Consider the following 12,031-nt stretch of genomic DNA (forward strand, 5'->3'; position numbering starts at 1 on the left):
TCCTTTGATCCTCACCCTGCACTTAGCTCTTACCTGTGACTTCACCCCCAGAGGCACGCCCCATTGTCTCTCAAGACAGGTGGATGCCAGCAACAACTTCTGAATAGACATGGTCACGGTTGTGCTGTTAGATACCAGATCTTAAATAAACTGCAAGACTACATCTAAATGTAGCGTTATGTAGGGATTAGGCATTCTGCCATTGTCCATACTGGCTCACTATTGGTCTTCATTTGCACTTCAGGTAGCAAGATTGGTGTAGGTGCCACAGGCTTTTATCATGGGCAGAATTCACCTTTGCATGATCTTAGCTTACTTTTAAGGCGAATTTTAATGGAATCACACATTCATGTTCAGCCCTCAGTGGCGTGCAGCCGAACAAATGAGCTGCCTCAGTTATAAAGCATTGTATCCAAGGTCATGTGAGCTACTATGAAGGTTGTGTCCAAGCTTTTGATGAGCGTTTTCTCACATGGGGGTCTTATTAACATTCATAAAGCAATATACACATGTGAGCCACCTTCAGGTAGCTTTAATGCATTTAGAGAGTTGCTCACATGGACTTATTTCAGGAATATTTGGACTGCTCAGCTTTGAAATACTGAGTTGCGCATGTCATTATTACTTTGGCATTGTATATATTATTTAAGATCTCATGTAATAGAATGTGTTGACATGCTGTACATTATTGTCAATTAGGTTTTGTAAACTAAATACAGAGTTGTTTAGTTTGTGATTTATCTCGTATTCCTTGGGCATGGTATCTTTTAGAAAAATCTTCATTTACTAGTAAAGAAAACACTAAAAGTTTGTGAAAAACATGGAAGTGGGTCTTCCCCACCATGTCTTTCTTTATCCTTTAGTTAATGTTTCCTATTCAACCAAACATTTAAGTGTGCAGCTTGAAGCAATTGTGCATTATTGAAGTGGGTTGATTGGAGCACCATTATAACTGGAACAGAAGAAGAAACTCACTTGTTCCATATTGCAGTTGCCTCTTTGAACGTTTATCTATTGTGGTTTCTAGGGCTGGTTTTTTCTTTCTGTCCCAAAGGTTTTTACTCTGTATGTTTTTTGTGTTTGAGTGAGACTGAAAAGATGGGATGGATTTCATAAAGAGAGTGTGTGCTGTATGAGAAAAAGAAATCAATGACGGAAGAAAGAAAGAGAAAGAAAGAACTATTAAAATTGTAGCAGAAGTGCTTTTTGCATAGGATATAGCAATGAGGGCCTCTTGAGTTAGTTAAAAGCACTGAAGTGACCCTTGGGAGTTGTGCATCCCTGTTGTGAACTCAATAATCTTTCCCTTGCTGCCACACATAGCTGGAAACAGTCTGGCCTATTCATTTTTGACCTTGCAGTTATTCCCTACCATTTTTTGAATCTATTATCCCCTCCATTAAGTCTAGCTGTGTGCTCAGACATCTCTGCCCTATTTAAGAACAAGAGGAGAGAGAGAAAACACCCAGATAATGAACAGTTTCCCCTTCAGGACAGGTATCTTTTCTATGGCAAGGCTACCCTTACTTCCTGTGTGCTATATAGGGCAGGAACAGCAGTAGTCAGAAAGAGATGTTATTATTCTTTTGTTGTTAAAAACCCAACCTTTCCATAAGCAGCAGCAAGTAGAACTGTCTGGACAAAGACAATGTAGAAACAGTTTAAGTTGTTGTTTTAGTCCCCTTTTATGCTAAAGGAATAAAACGGGGGTAGGCTATATCATGTTTTGTTTTTTTAAAAAAGCTTTCGTCCCGTGTTTATTAACATTTGGAGAAACAGGCAAGTAACAAGGTAATGCTGACAATGCCTTCAAGATCATAAGATTCAGCATGCCAAAGGTCTGGGGAGGGAGGTAGCTGTGCATCTTTGAGATGGATTCAGACTTCTTTGTTAACCTGCAGCACTGAACTAAAAACTTACTGCATGCTGCTTTCATCTTTTATTCATTGATTCCTGGGGCGTACAGAGGTGGGCAGGGAAGACAGCCTTTCAGAAAGCAGTCTCGTCTGCCAATCCCACCCTTACAGATGTTTTGTATCTCAACAGCCTTGAAGTTGTGTACCGGGGCTCCTGCTGGATAGCTATGTGGCAGTCCTACAAATCAAATGGCATATCTCCCCCATAGTCTTCTCCTAGGAACAAAAGAATGCTGTTTTGTAGCAGCTGGACACACTAAACAGCTCCTAGTAGTTGCACATGAGAGGAAATGGGGGCATTTTGAAAGAGGCTTTTGGATCACACGTGCGGCTGCCAAGATGCATGTGTCAGTCAGAAATAACAGATTCCATATCCATAGCTGTCCACCTTGAAGCAGCATATTTGCTAGGGTCTAGGAGGAAGGGAGAGAACTGCTTTTAACCTTCATGTTTCAGGTTTCGGGATTTGCTGCTGTGCTTTGGTAGTGCTGCTAAGAAAGCATTATTTTTTCATGATAGATGATAGTTCTAGTAGCACATTCTGAAAGAGAAAAGAGAAAGAAACTGACTTGGCTTGTAGAAAAAGAAAGAAGGTTCAGTGAAATTCTCAATAGATTTGTAGATTATTTTAGTTTTAGCTTACCTGTTTTGCTTACAGCTTAGCGAAGGAGTGACAAATCTGTTTCCCTCTAGAGGTTCCCATCATCCCTAACCATTAGTTATGCTGAGACTGCTGGGAGCTAGAGTCCAACAATATATTGAGGGATGCAGGTCAGCCACACCAGTTTAGTGCTTCATCTTAAAAGCACAACAACCACCCTGCTGAATTAAACCAAGGTCAGTCTAGTCCAGTCACTTGCTTGTGAGAAACCCACAAGCAATACTTCTGCCCTGCTGTTTGCTCCCCAATAAATACTTTCCAGTCATCTATTCTTCAGAATATGAGAGTGGTAGAGAAGCTGTAGCCCACCAGATCATGGGCAGGCAAACTAAGGCCCACGGGCTGGATCCGGCCCAATCACCTTCTAAATCCGACCCACAAACAGTCCAGGAATCAACATGTTTTTATATGAGTAGAATGTGTCCTTTTATTTAAAATGTATCTCTGGGTTATTTGTGGGGCATAGGAATTTGTTCATTTCCCCCCAAAAAATCTAGTCCAGCCCCCCACAAGGTCTGAGGGACAGTGGACCGGCCCCTTGCTGGAAAAGTTTGTTGATCCCTGCTCCAGAAGATGTCGAAGTGGTGGCACATCAGCTGCAGCTACCATCGCAAAATGGTTAAGGATCATGGGGATTGTGGTTCAACAGTGCCTTGGGGCAGGGGGTGCAAATGGTTTCACATTCCTGATATTACAGATCTGTCCTCCATGAATTTATGGGATCACTTTAAAAAGCAATCTAAGCTAGTGACCATTTCTAAATTCATGTCAAAGTACTTCCCTTTGTCTGCCCTCAATCTCTTGTCACTCAGGGAGTTTCTGAGTAGCAGGACAGGACTGGCTTTGCTCTGTCTGCCCCATTCTCTAAGCTACAAAGCCACATTTCAGTTGCTGTGCTGGTCAATGCTGCTGCTTCAACCAATCCAGCAAATGGAGCTGTACATGTCATGGCTTTTAACAATTCAATTGGGAAAGGAAAATCAATTGCCCAGGACTTCTTGAGTCCTGTTCAACCACATAGACACTTGTTGCCTAAACAGCAGAGCTCAGTCAACAGCTGAACAGCATAGTGAGTAGTGCAAACAAATAATATTTTCTCAGAAATATAAGAATGTAGCAGCCCACAAGGCCCAATATCCAATCTCTGATTTGTCCTGTCACAGTGGAACCATCTGCTAGTGGGAGTTCCCCCTTACATCTGAACTTGGAGCTCTGATTTAACTTAAATTGCAGATGCCTTCCAGGTGTTGTTGGACTACAACTACCCATCATCTGACCCTGACCATCAGACATGCTGGCTGGGTGGCGTGAGCCAGATTTGAACCTGGTTTGTTTCATTAAACCATTTAAATATATATATATATTTATAAAACGCACTTTTATAGAAAAACAAGGTGGCGTGCGATGTGGAAACATAAACTACTATAATAGCATATCAAACATAAGCTACTATAATAGCATATCAATAAAACTGGTTAGTTAAAAACAACAAAATCAAGTTCCAAAGGCCCATCTGAACAATACAGGTTTCAACTTCTAAAAGGAAGCAGAGATGTCCTGAGGGACTTCCATTGGCAAGGAGTTTCTCAGGGTAGGGGCTGCAACACTGAAAGCTTGATCCCTGGGAAAGGCTGACCAAACCTGACGGGCATGAAGGGCTACCCAAATTCCCCCTTGGCAGTGGAATATTTAAGGAACCAAGTGGTTTTTAAGGTACTTTAGGCCCTAGTTCTGTAGGGCTTTGTGAACTAACACAATAACATTGAACCTGGTCCAGCAGCAAGCTGACAACCTGTGCAGCTCTCTCAACAAGAGTAACATGTAGCTTTCTCCTATGAGCAGTCTGGCAGCTGGAAGTTGCAGCTTCCAGACCAGAAACAAGGGCAGCCCCAAATAAAGCATCTTTATGGTAAACAGTCTTGAGGGTAGGCATGGGATGGGCAGCTAAAGCGCTGACCCACCCCACTGTCAGTGCAGAGGTAGAAAGGGAGCCTAGAACAGGGATGGAGCACCTGTAGCCTACTAAGTCAGGTGTGAGGAACCATTAGCCCTCCAGATTTTTCTAGATATTCGTAGATATGTTGATGAACTACGATTCCCATTGGCCCTTTGGCATCATTGCCATAGAACATTCATGCTGAGGCTGGTGGGAACTGTAGTTCAACAACATTTGGAGGGTCATAGGTTCCTCCACACCTGCTCTAGATCCTGGCCATGCTGGCTGGGGTTGATGGGAGTTGAATATGGGTAGGGCATAAGTTTCCTGTCTATGATGTAGAGGGAGTAGTGCCTATGGTCATGGAACATGCAGGCAGGCCAATGAAGTTGTGGTGAGCCATGACCTCTTGTCCTCTTTCTGGGTTCTGTCCAGGCATTTAAAGTGAAACTCACAAAGTACCACATGGCAGCCACATAAGAACCTCTCAGGTAGCATCGCCTAACTATGCAGCAGATGAGCCTATGCTTCTTAGGAAAACAAGTGTTATTGTACACTGAGCCTTTTTCTGAATTGGAATGGCTGCAGGACCGTGGTAATGCTTAGCTCAAACTACCAGTTGGAAGCAATTACCAGCCAAAATTAGTATGGAGGCAGAATCCTGACAATTGAACAGGTTAGAAGAAGGCAAGCTTGCATCACCGCATGATAAGAGACCAGTCTCAGTTAATTCTTGTTTAGCTCATAAAGGAGCAGAAAATCTCTGCAGCTTGGAAATGCGCCCACGCTTCTCCACTTGCATCTCAGATTTTATTAAAGTACTGTGCAATTTCTAACTGCATAGGTCACATTCACTTGATATGACTGTAAAGGTCGTTCAGCTGATTGATCTGCATGGTGTCTACATAACATTGTGGCATCATGGCTTGGGGAGGAATTCTGAGATACATATACATACCCTTGATCACATTCACCTGCTGGGATAATGGACCCTCCTGTCCCCTAGAGGGTGTGCACACACAAGACGGGTCAATGTGAGCAGGACACAATGGAAGCCATGTATATGGCAGAGGGGCTAAGAGGTTTCAAGCCTCATAATGCTTTGTTAGACCAGTGTTACAATACCCATATTAAAGGTTGGAGCTGAGTCCAAGAGGTCTTTGGCTTATCTTAGACCACCATGTGAGTTTATAGCTGATCGATGGCACATCCTCATAACTGCTGAAAAATAGAGTTTAAAATCCTACTCAGCTGTAACCTCAGTTTCCAAACTGAAAAATAGAGTAAAGTATGCTTCAAGGAGGATTCAGGGATATACTGTTTACCCTGTTTGTTCATGTGTGGAAGACTACAAGTCTTTACATTAATATTAACATTGATAGCAGTGGCAACACTATTTGATTGTATGCACCTCCCCCATTCCCAATCCCCCCCACATAAGATTCATAGTGTCTATGCCTTTAATTTTGTTTTGTTTTTAAAATGCCTTTCTGCTGCAACAGTTATATTTCTCAAAGACTTAACTTGGTAGGAAAGAACTCAAAATTATTTTCCGCTCTATTTGATCACAATTCTGAACGAACCAGTAAAGCCCAAGACCTAAGCTAGCACTATGCTAAGGAGCGATAACTCACACTAGCAGGGTATAGAAGGAAGGTCGCTTGGGTCTACTTGCCATTGACATTCTGCGTCCCATTGCAGAAGGAAGTGGTGGTGTGTTAGGAAGACTGCTATCATCTCTGTGTTTGGCATCTGAGCCAGAACCATTCCGCGAGTCTGAGGTGTCTGAGTCTGTGTCCAGCTGGCTTTCTGACAACACCCTGGACAAAAAGCTAGACTTGCGGTTCTGATGACGCCCGCTGTCTGGAGAGTCACAACGATCAGTTCCTAGGTCCTTGCAGCTGAGTGCCCGGCTATGCTTTCGAAGAATGCCTTGAGGGCTGTCCATATGACTGGAGATAATGCAAGGTTTAGGACCATGTTGAGGATTCTTGGAATGTTCTAGAGGATGCTGCTCATTCTTTCGATAGATGTTGGTGCCCTGCTGTGATGGCTTCTGGACATCCTCACTGCTGGAAGACTCATTCTGTTGTTGATAGTCATGCCGCTGACCCATGAGATTTTGGAGGTGCCTGGGGAGCTGTCTGTGGTGCTGATCACACTCATTAGGATGTTCTAGATGTCTGCAGAGGTGGTGGAGTTGACCCTGGTGCTGATTTGGCCTGCTTCTCTGGTTGCTGCACCATTGTTGTTCTGCATTTATTGGGTTCTGGTTTTGTTCAGCAGGTGTGAATCCTTCCTCAGGAGCCAAGTAAGCTGGCAGCCCAACTTGCTGGTCTGGCATAAATTTAAAACTGCCTTGAGGAGACGAGTTAGACATGATGCAGATCTGCTGTATCACTGAATTTTTTTTGGAAAAGTTAATGTCATTATCAGTGGCTACAAGCTCCTCCTTGAGCGTCCCACAAAGGGTCTTTTTAATCTTCTTTACCCCCAAGTGGACAATCTCTAAAACATTCAGAAAGAGAGAAACTGCTGCAATACTGTGCATGAAAACCATGAAGATAGTTTTCTCCGTGGGTCTAGATACAAAACAATCCACAGTGTTAGGACATGGTGGGCGAGTGCATTTATAAAGTGGATACATTTGAAACCCATATAAAAGATACTGACCCACCATAAAACCCACTTCTAAGACTGACCGGGTCAGGATATGCAGGATGTAGGTCCACAGCAAGGCCCCTTGCAAGGGTGCCTTGTTTACTTTCTTTTGTTCTTCCAACTTCCTCAATTCCCTCTCTATTCTCCTGTGTTCTTCCAATATAAGCTCAATCTCTTCCAGCTGTGCTTTGAGGTGAGCTTTCTTCCGCTGCCTCTCTTTCTCAAGGGCCCGGAGTCTGTAAAGGGCATGACCCATATAAACGAGGGAAGGAGATGAAACAAAAATTACCTGTAGCACCCAGTAACGGATCAGGGAGATGGGAAAAGCTTTGTCATAGCAGATATTGCTGCAGCCAGGCTGCTCTGTGTTGCAAATGAACTCTGCTTGCTCATCATCCCAGACATCTTCAGCTGCAACACCAAGAACTAGCATTCGAAATATGAAAAGGATGGTGAGCCAGATTTTGCCCACTATGGTAGAATGGATGTGTACTTCTTCTAGAATGCTGCCCAGCAAGTTCCAGTCCCCCATAGTCATGGGCTCATCCCTGAAACAAGCAACAATGCAGTGTTAAAGGATGAAATACCAAACTACAGTTCAGTTCTATGGGCATTTGCGTTTGATCACATTTTTATCTAAAATTGTTCCTAATTCCTTTTGACACAGCTGGCACTGACTGAAATAGGACGGTCAAATGAGATTTGCTGTGTTTACTGTTGTGAGTTGAGAACCCTATGGCCCACCATATACTGCTGAACTATAATATTCCTTATCATTGACCATGCTGACTGGGACTGAATGGAGTTGAATAACATTTGGATAGCTACAAGTCCCCATCCACCAACCTAAAGGGTCCTCTTGGGCATTACTATTTATTGTATTATTTTCTTTCTTATACGATCTTCACCATAGAAGACCATCAGGCTTCAAATAATAATAGAAACAGCTAGACACTCTCTCTCTCTCTCTCTCTCTCTCTCTCTCTCTCTCTCTCCTCTCTCTCTCTCTCTCTCTCTCTCTCTCCCTCCCTCCCTCCCTCCCTCCCTCTGCCTTTCCCTGTCACCTGGTTTTCTAAACTGGGACAAATTGAACCCCATCTCAAAATATCAATAAAAAGTTGCATCTGGTAGACTGAATGTTTGAGGGGTGCCACCTATCATCCAAGAATTTTGGAGATGAATAAAGAACGTAAGAACAAACCTGACTGATTTGACAAAAGATGCATATAGCCCCACATTCTTTATCAAATTGCTTTTGGGTTTGTTTGTTTGTTTGTTTGTTTGTTTGTTTGTTTTTGAAAGCTTACAAGCAGGGCACGAAGGTCACAGGCATCAACTGTTGCCTATCCCCGGCATCTATTACCAACAGGTATGCTGCCCTATGTATCAGGTTCTATCCTGGTTTCACAAATTTGCCTAATCCCACTTTAGAGACACCTAAAGCAGGGATGGGGAACCTGTGGCTTTCCAGATGTTGGACTCCAGCTGCCATCATTTCCAGACACTATTGCCAATAGTAAGGGATTATGGGACTTGTAGTCCTGCAAAGTCTGAATGGTCCACAGGTCCCCTATAGCTCATCTAAACTAATGCCCATATACCCATTCTGTGGTAGCAAATTGTGTAAGTTATACACCATAGTTATACACTATAGCTATACACATAGTGCATAGATGCTGGACCACCTGTGCTCATAAGCAGGCCACCATTCCCCACCCACAAAATAGCCACACAAATGCCTATACGCACACCCTTTCCTTTGATTCTAACCCAAGTTTCAACCAGGAACATAATTATAAACAAATAAGATCCCAATGAGACTTCCTTGTTAAGAAATGTTGCAACTTTTCAGTTACCTTCCTTTTTCTTCATGGTTTTAGCACCCATCTGGTTTATATAATCAGGTGCAAAGTTTAGATTAGAAAAATGGATAAGGGGAAAAAATGGAAATACTATTTCACCATGGCAAAATCGTAACAGAACTTAAGCAGTCATTTAAAAAGCAAATAATAAAAATAAGAACTATGTTATCGCCTACATATATTTGCCTTTGAAATAAGTTCAGATATTATTTGGCTGCTTACCTTAATAGTAATTCTCTTGCTCATAAGCCTCTTCAAGTATTATAAACATATCAGACCCTGAAAATGAGTATACAGCCAGAAAGCATCATTTAGAAACTTAGGTTTTCCTTTTCCTTTTTTTTAGAGCAAACTCTTAAGACAGTTTTCGGTTGACACGGTGACTAGAATTCATAGTTCTGTAGCTGACAGAATAAATGAATCTGAAGTACGCAGGCAGAGTTTGATCGACTGGCTGACAAGAGGACAGTGCCTTCAGCCAGAATTATCCTGCAATTATTTTAGTCCTACCAAATTACCCCCAAGGCTTCACACATACTTCGTTACTCTGTAAGGCCGCTGCTAATTTCGTTTGAACCCAAATATGTTAGCCTTTATTGCTGAGCCAACTGGTAAATGAGTTTATTTTTTAAAATGAACAAACAGCCTCTTCACACGGATCTGGCTTCTTACGTTTTCTTTACATTCCATTAGTTTTCATGAGAATCAATGCCTGGTGATCAATCGGTCATGTCCGATTTCATAGTCTATTGCCTAGTGGGACAGACGGGTTAGTACAGCACTCAAGGGGAGGGGTTGAATGAGACACCAGAATAAACTGGGTTTAAAATTTGCTATGAGGAATCGAATTTCACGGCTGTTGTGTTTCATTTTGGTTGGCAATGCTATAGCATTTATGCTTATATGGCCTTCATCTCCTTTCCTCTTCCACAATGGAAGGCAAACATCTGGATGAGCTGGCATAAAGACATACGTTATGTGTGTTTTAATGAATTGAATAGAGTGAAAGATTACAAATCATGGGGACATGGAGAGAGTTTGTGTGTGAACTTAACAGAGCTTACTTAACTTATATTTTTAGTTGTTATTCTGTTAATTTTGTTCTATAAATTATAAATGCCATATTGATTTGGTAATCATATGTCTTTTGCTGTAATTGTGATGTTTTGTGTGTGTGTGTGTTTTAAAAATTGCTGCTTTTAATATGTTTTATACTGTAGATAGCAATTGTTTTATTGTAATTGCCTTCTCGGTAGTTGAGCCCGCCCTGTGGAATGCCCTCCTGTCAGATGTAAAGGAAATAAACATCTATCCGACTTTTTGAAGACACCTGAAGGCAGCCCTGTATAGGGAAGCTTTTAATGTTTGGTGTTTTACTGTGGTTTTATAGTTTGTTGGAAGCTGCCCAGAGTGGCTGGGGCAACCCAGTCAGATGGCTGGCATATGCAATTATTATTATTAGTAGTAGTAATTTTTTTTATATGATTTTTCTGTATCTGTGGTGTTCTGTTACATTTTATTCTCTTACTGTTATTTATTGCTTGTAAGTCGCTTTAGGATTCACTTCAATGAAAAGCAGAATAGAAATACAATAAATCAAATAAAACTGTAATAAGCACTTTTGTGCTTTCCCCACCCCCATCCCAAAGTCTCTTCATTCTGTGTAACAATATTAATTAACGAAAAGAAGCAGGGCTATGAAGTCAGCTATGTTAATTGTGTAGACATTTATTGTATGACATGAAGCAGAAAGAGAAAGCATATTGAAGTCTTCTGCTTGTGGAATTGCTGTTTGTATAACTATAGCCTTAGGTACTTGGCAACCCCTATGATGGCCATAGGATTCCAGTTAACCCTCCATTCACTTCAGCAGTGTTTGCAGCTGCATAATATTTTGAGGATCTGCTCTATGTCTGATTGCAATTCAATGAGGTTTAGGGAAGAGAGATACGAATACTCACTTCTGGTACAGTCTCGAATGACTTTCTGGGATTATTCTAGATAAACAGGCTGCAGATTAAACTTCATCTCCAGAAATTATTATCTGACAATGAGAAGCTACTGGAGCCCTTAAACCCATCTGCAGCATTGAAGACTAACAGACTTATAGTGGCATAAGGTTTCATTGACTAGAGCGCTTTGTCAGATGAAGTGTCCTCCTTCGTTGGTAAATATACACACACAGTTTAACTACATGTGCAATATATGTCTGTCACCTGTAACATATTGAAGTCTTTTTTAAAAACCACGTTCTTAAACCACGTAACTTTATTTTGGTGCTTGATGATTGAAGAACTACTTCTGTGGTAAATGACAATTTGCTGCATGGCATTCTTGGTGGAAATGTGTATAATACTTGAATTAACCACTGACTGTCCTTCACAAAGAGAACCTGATGCCATTTAAGAGTTCTCTAAATAGAGCCGATTAGATTAAGAGAGCAAGGTACACTGGAAAAAATCACAAATGAAGCACCGTGCACACATATTATTTACCCATTATTTACCTGGTCTAGTATAGTAGCTATGAGATAGGAAATCCCAGCCTTTGCCATTAACTCATCAAATGGGCTTAGCCAGGCCACCATCTCCCTGCCTCAATACGCCATCTGGCAATACAAATTAGGTAGGAATGATTCTTATCCTCAGTGGTTCTCTGGTGCTGGAGAGAGTAGTGGGAATGGCACTAGTGGTGATAAGGATAGGCAAGATTTTCAGGAAGCACTGACCAATAAGCGTGCATGCAGCCCTGCGCACATGCTGGACATGGGTTCTCTCTGATGAAGGCCCCTTTTCTGCATGTGAGACCTAACAGAGGCGAATCTTCATGAAGACTGCTCTCACTAGATCAGAGAACCCTCATTCGAAGCAAGCCTCCATGATTTCAGTTTCAGTGGAACATAGTACAAGTGATGGGCTTGGCACTGGAATATTATGACATATGTTACCCTTTATGTAATATAAGGTATCATACCCTGTGCTGAAAAAAAGGGGGG

The 12,031-nt window shown here is 41.9% G+C and overlaps 1 protein-coding gene across 2 annotated transcripts; it reads right to left on the reverse strand.

Moving 5' to 3' along the window:
- Nucleotides 1–1,734: 1,734 nt before the first annotated feature.
- Nucleotides 1,735–11,930, reverse strand: GJA10 (gap junction protein alpha 10). 2 transcript variants are annotated; one of them, XM_082216852.1, is made up of 3 exons: nt 9,259–10,073; nt 6,189–7,722; nt 1,735–2,457 (listed from the first exon to the last, which is right to left on the reverse strand). In XM_082216852.1, the coding sequence occupies exons 2-3, from the start codon at nt 7,710–7,712 to the stop codon at nt 2,419–2,421; spliced, it is 1,563 nt and encodes a 520-aa protein (XP_082072978.1). In that variant the 5' UTR covers nt 7,713–7,722; nt 9,259–10,073; the 3' UTR covers nt 1,735–2,418. The 2 variants fall into 2 exon arrangements, with proteins under 2 accessions (XP_082072978.1, XP_082072977.1); XM_082216851.1 differs by lacking the exon at nt 1,735–2,457 and adding an exon at nt 11,543–11,930 and having other exon boundaries at nt 5,974–7,722; nt 9,259–9,315.
- Between the last annotated feature and the right edge of the window lie 101 nt (nt 11,931–12,031).

The sequence above is a fragment of the Podarcis vaucheri genome (assembly GCF_965113315.1).
Source record: "Podarcis vaucheri genome assembly, chromosome: 3".
Lineage (NCBI taxonomy): Eukaryota > Metazoa > Chordata > Lepidosauria > Squamata > Lacertidae > Podarcis > Podarcis vaucheri.

Coding starts and splice junctions, on each gene's coding strand:
- GJA10 (XM_082216851.1), bottom strand. CDS start 7,712: ATGACTATGGGGGACTGGAACTTGCTGGGCAGCATTCTAGAAGAAGTA.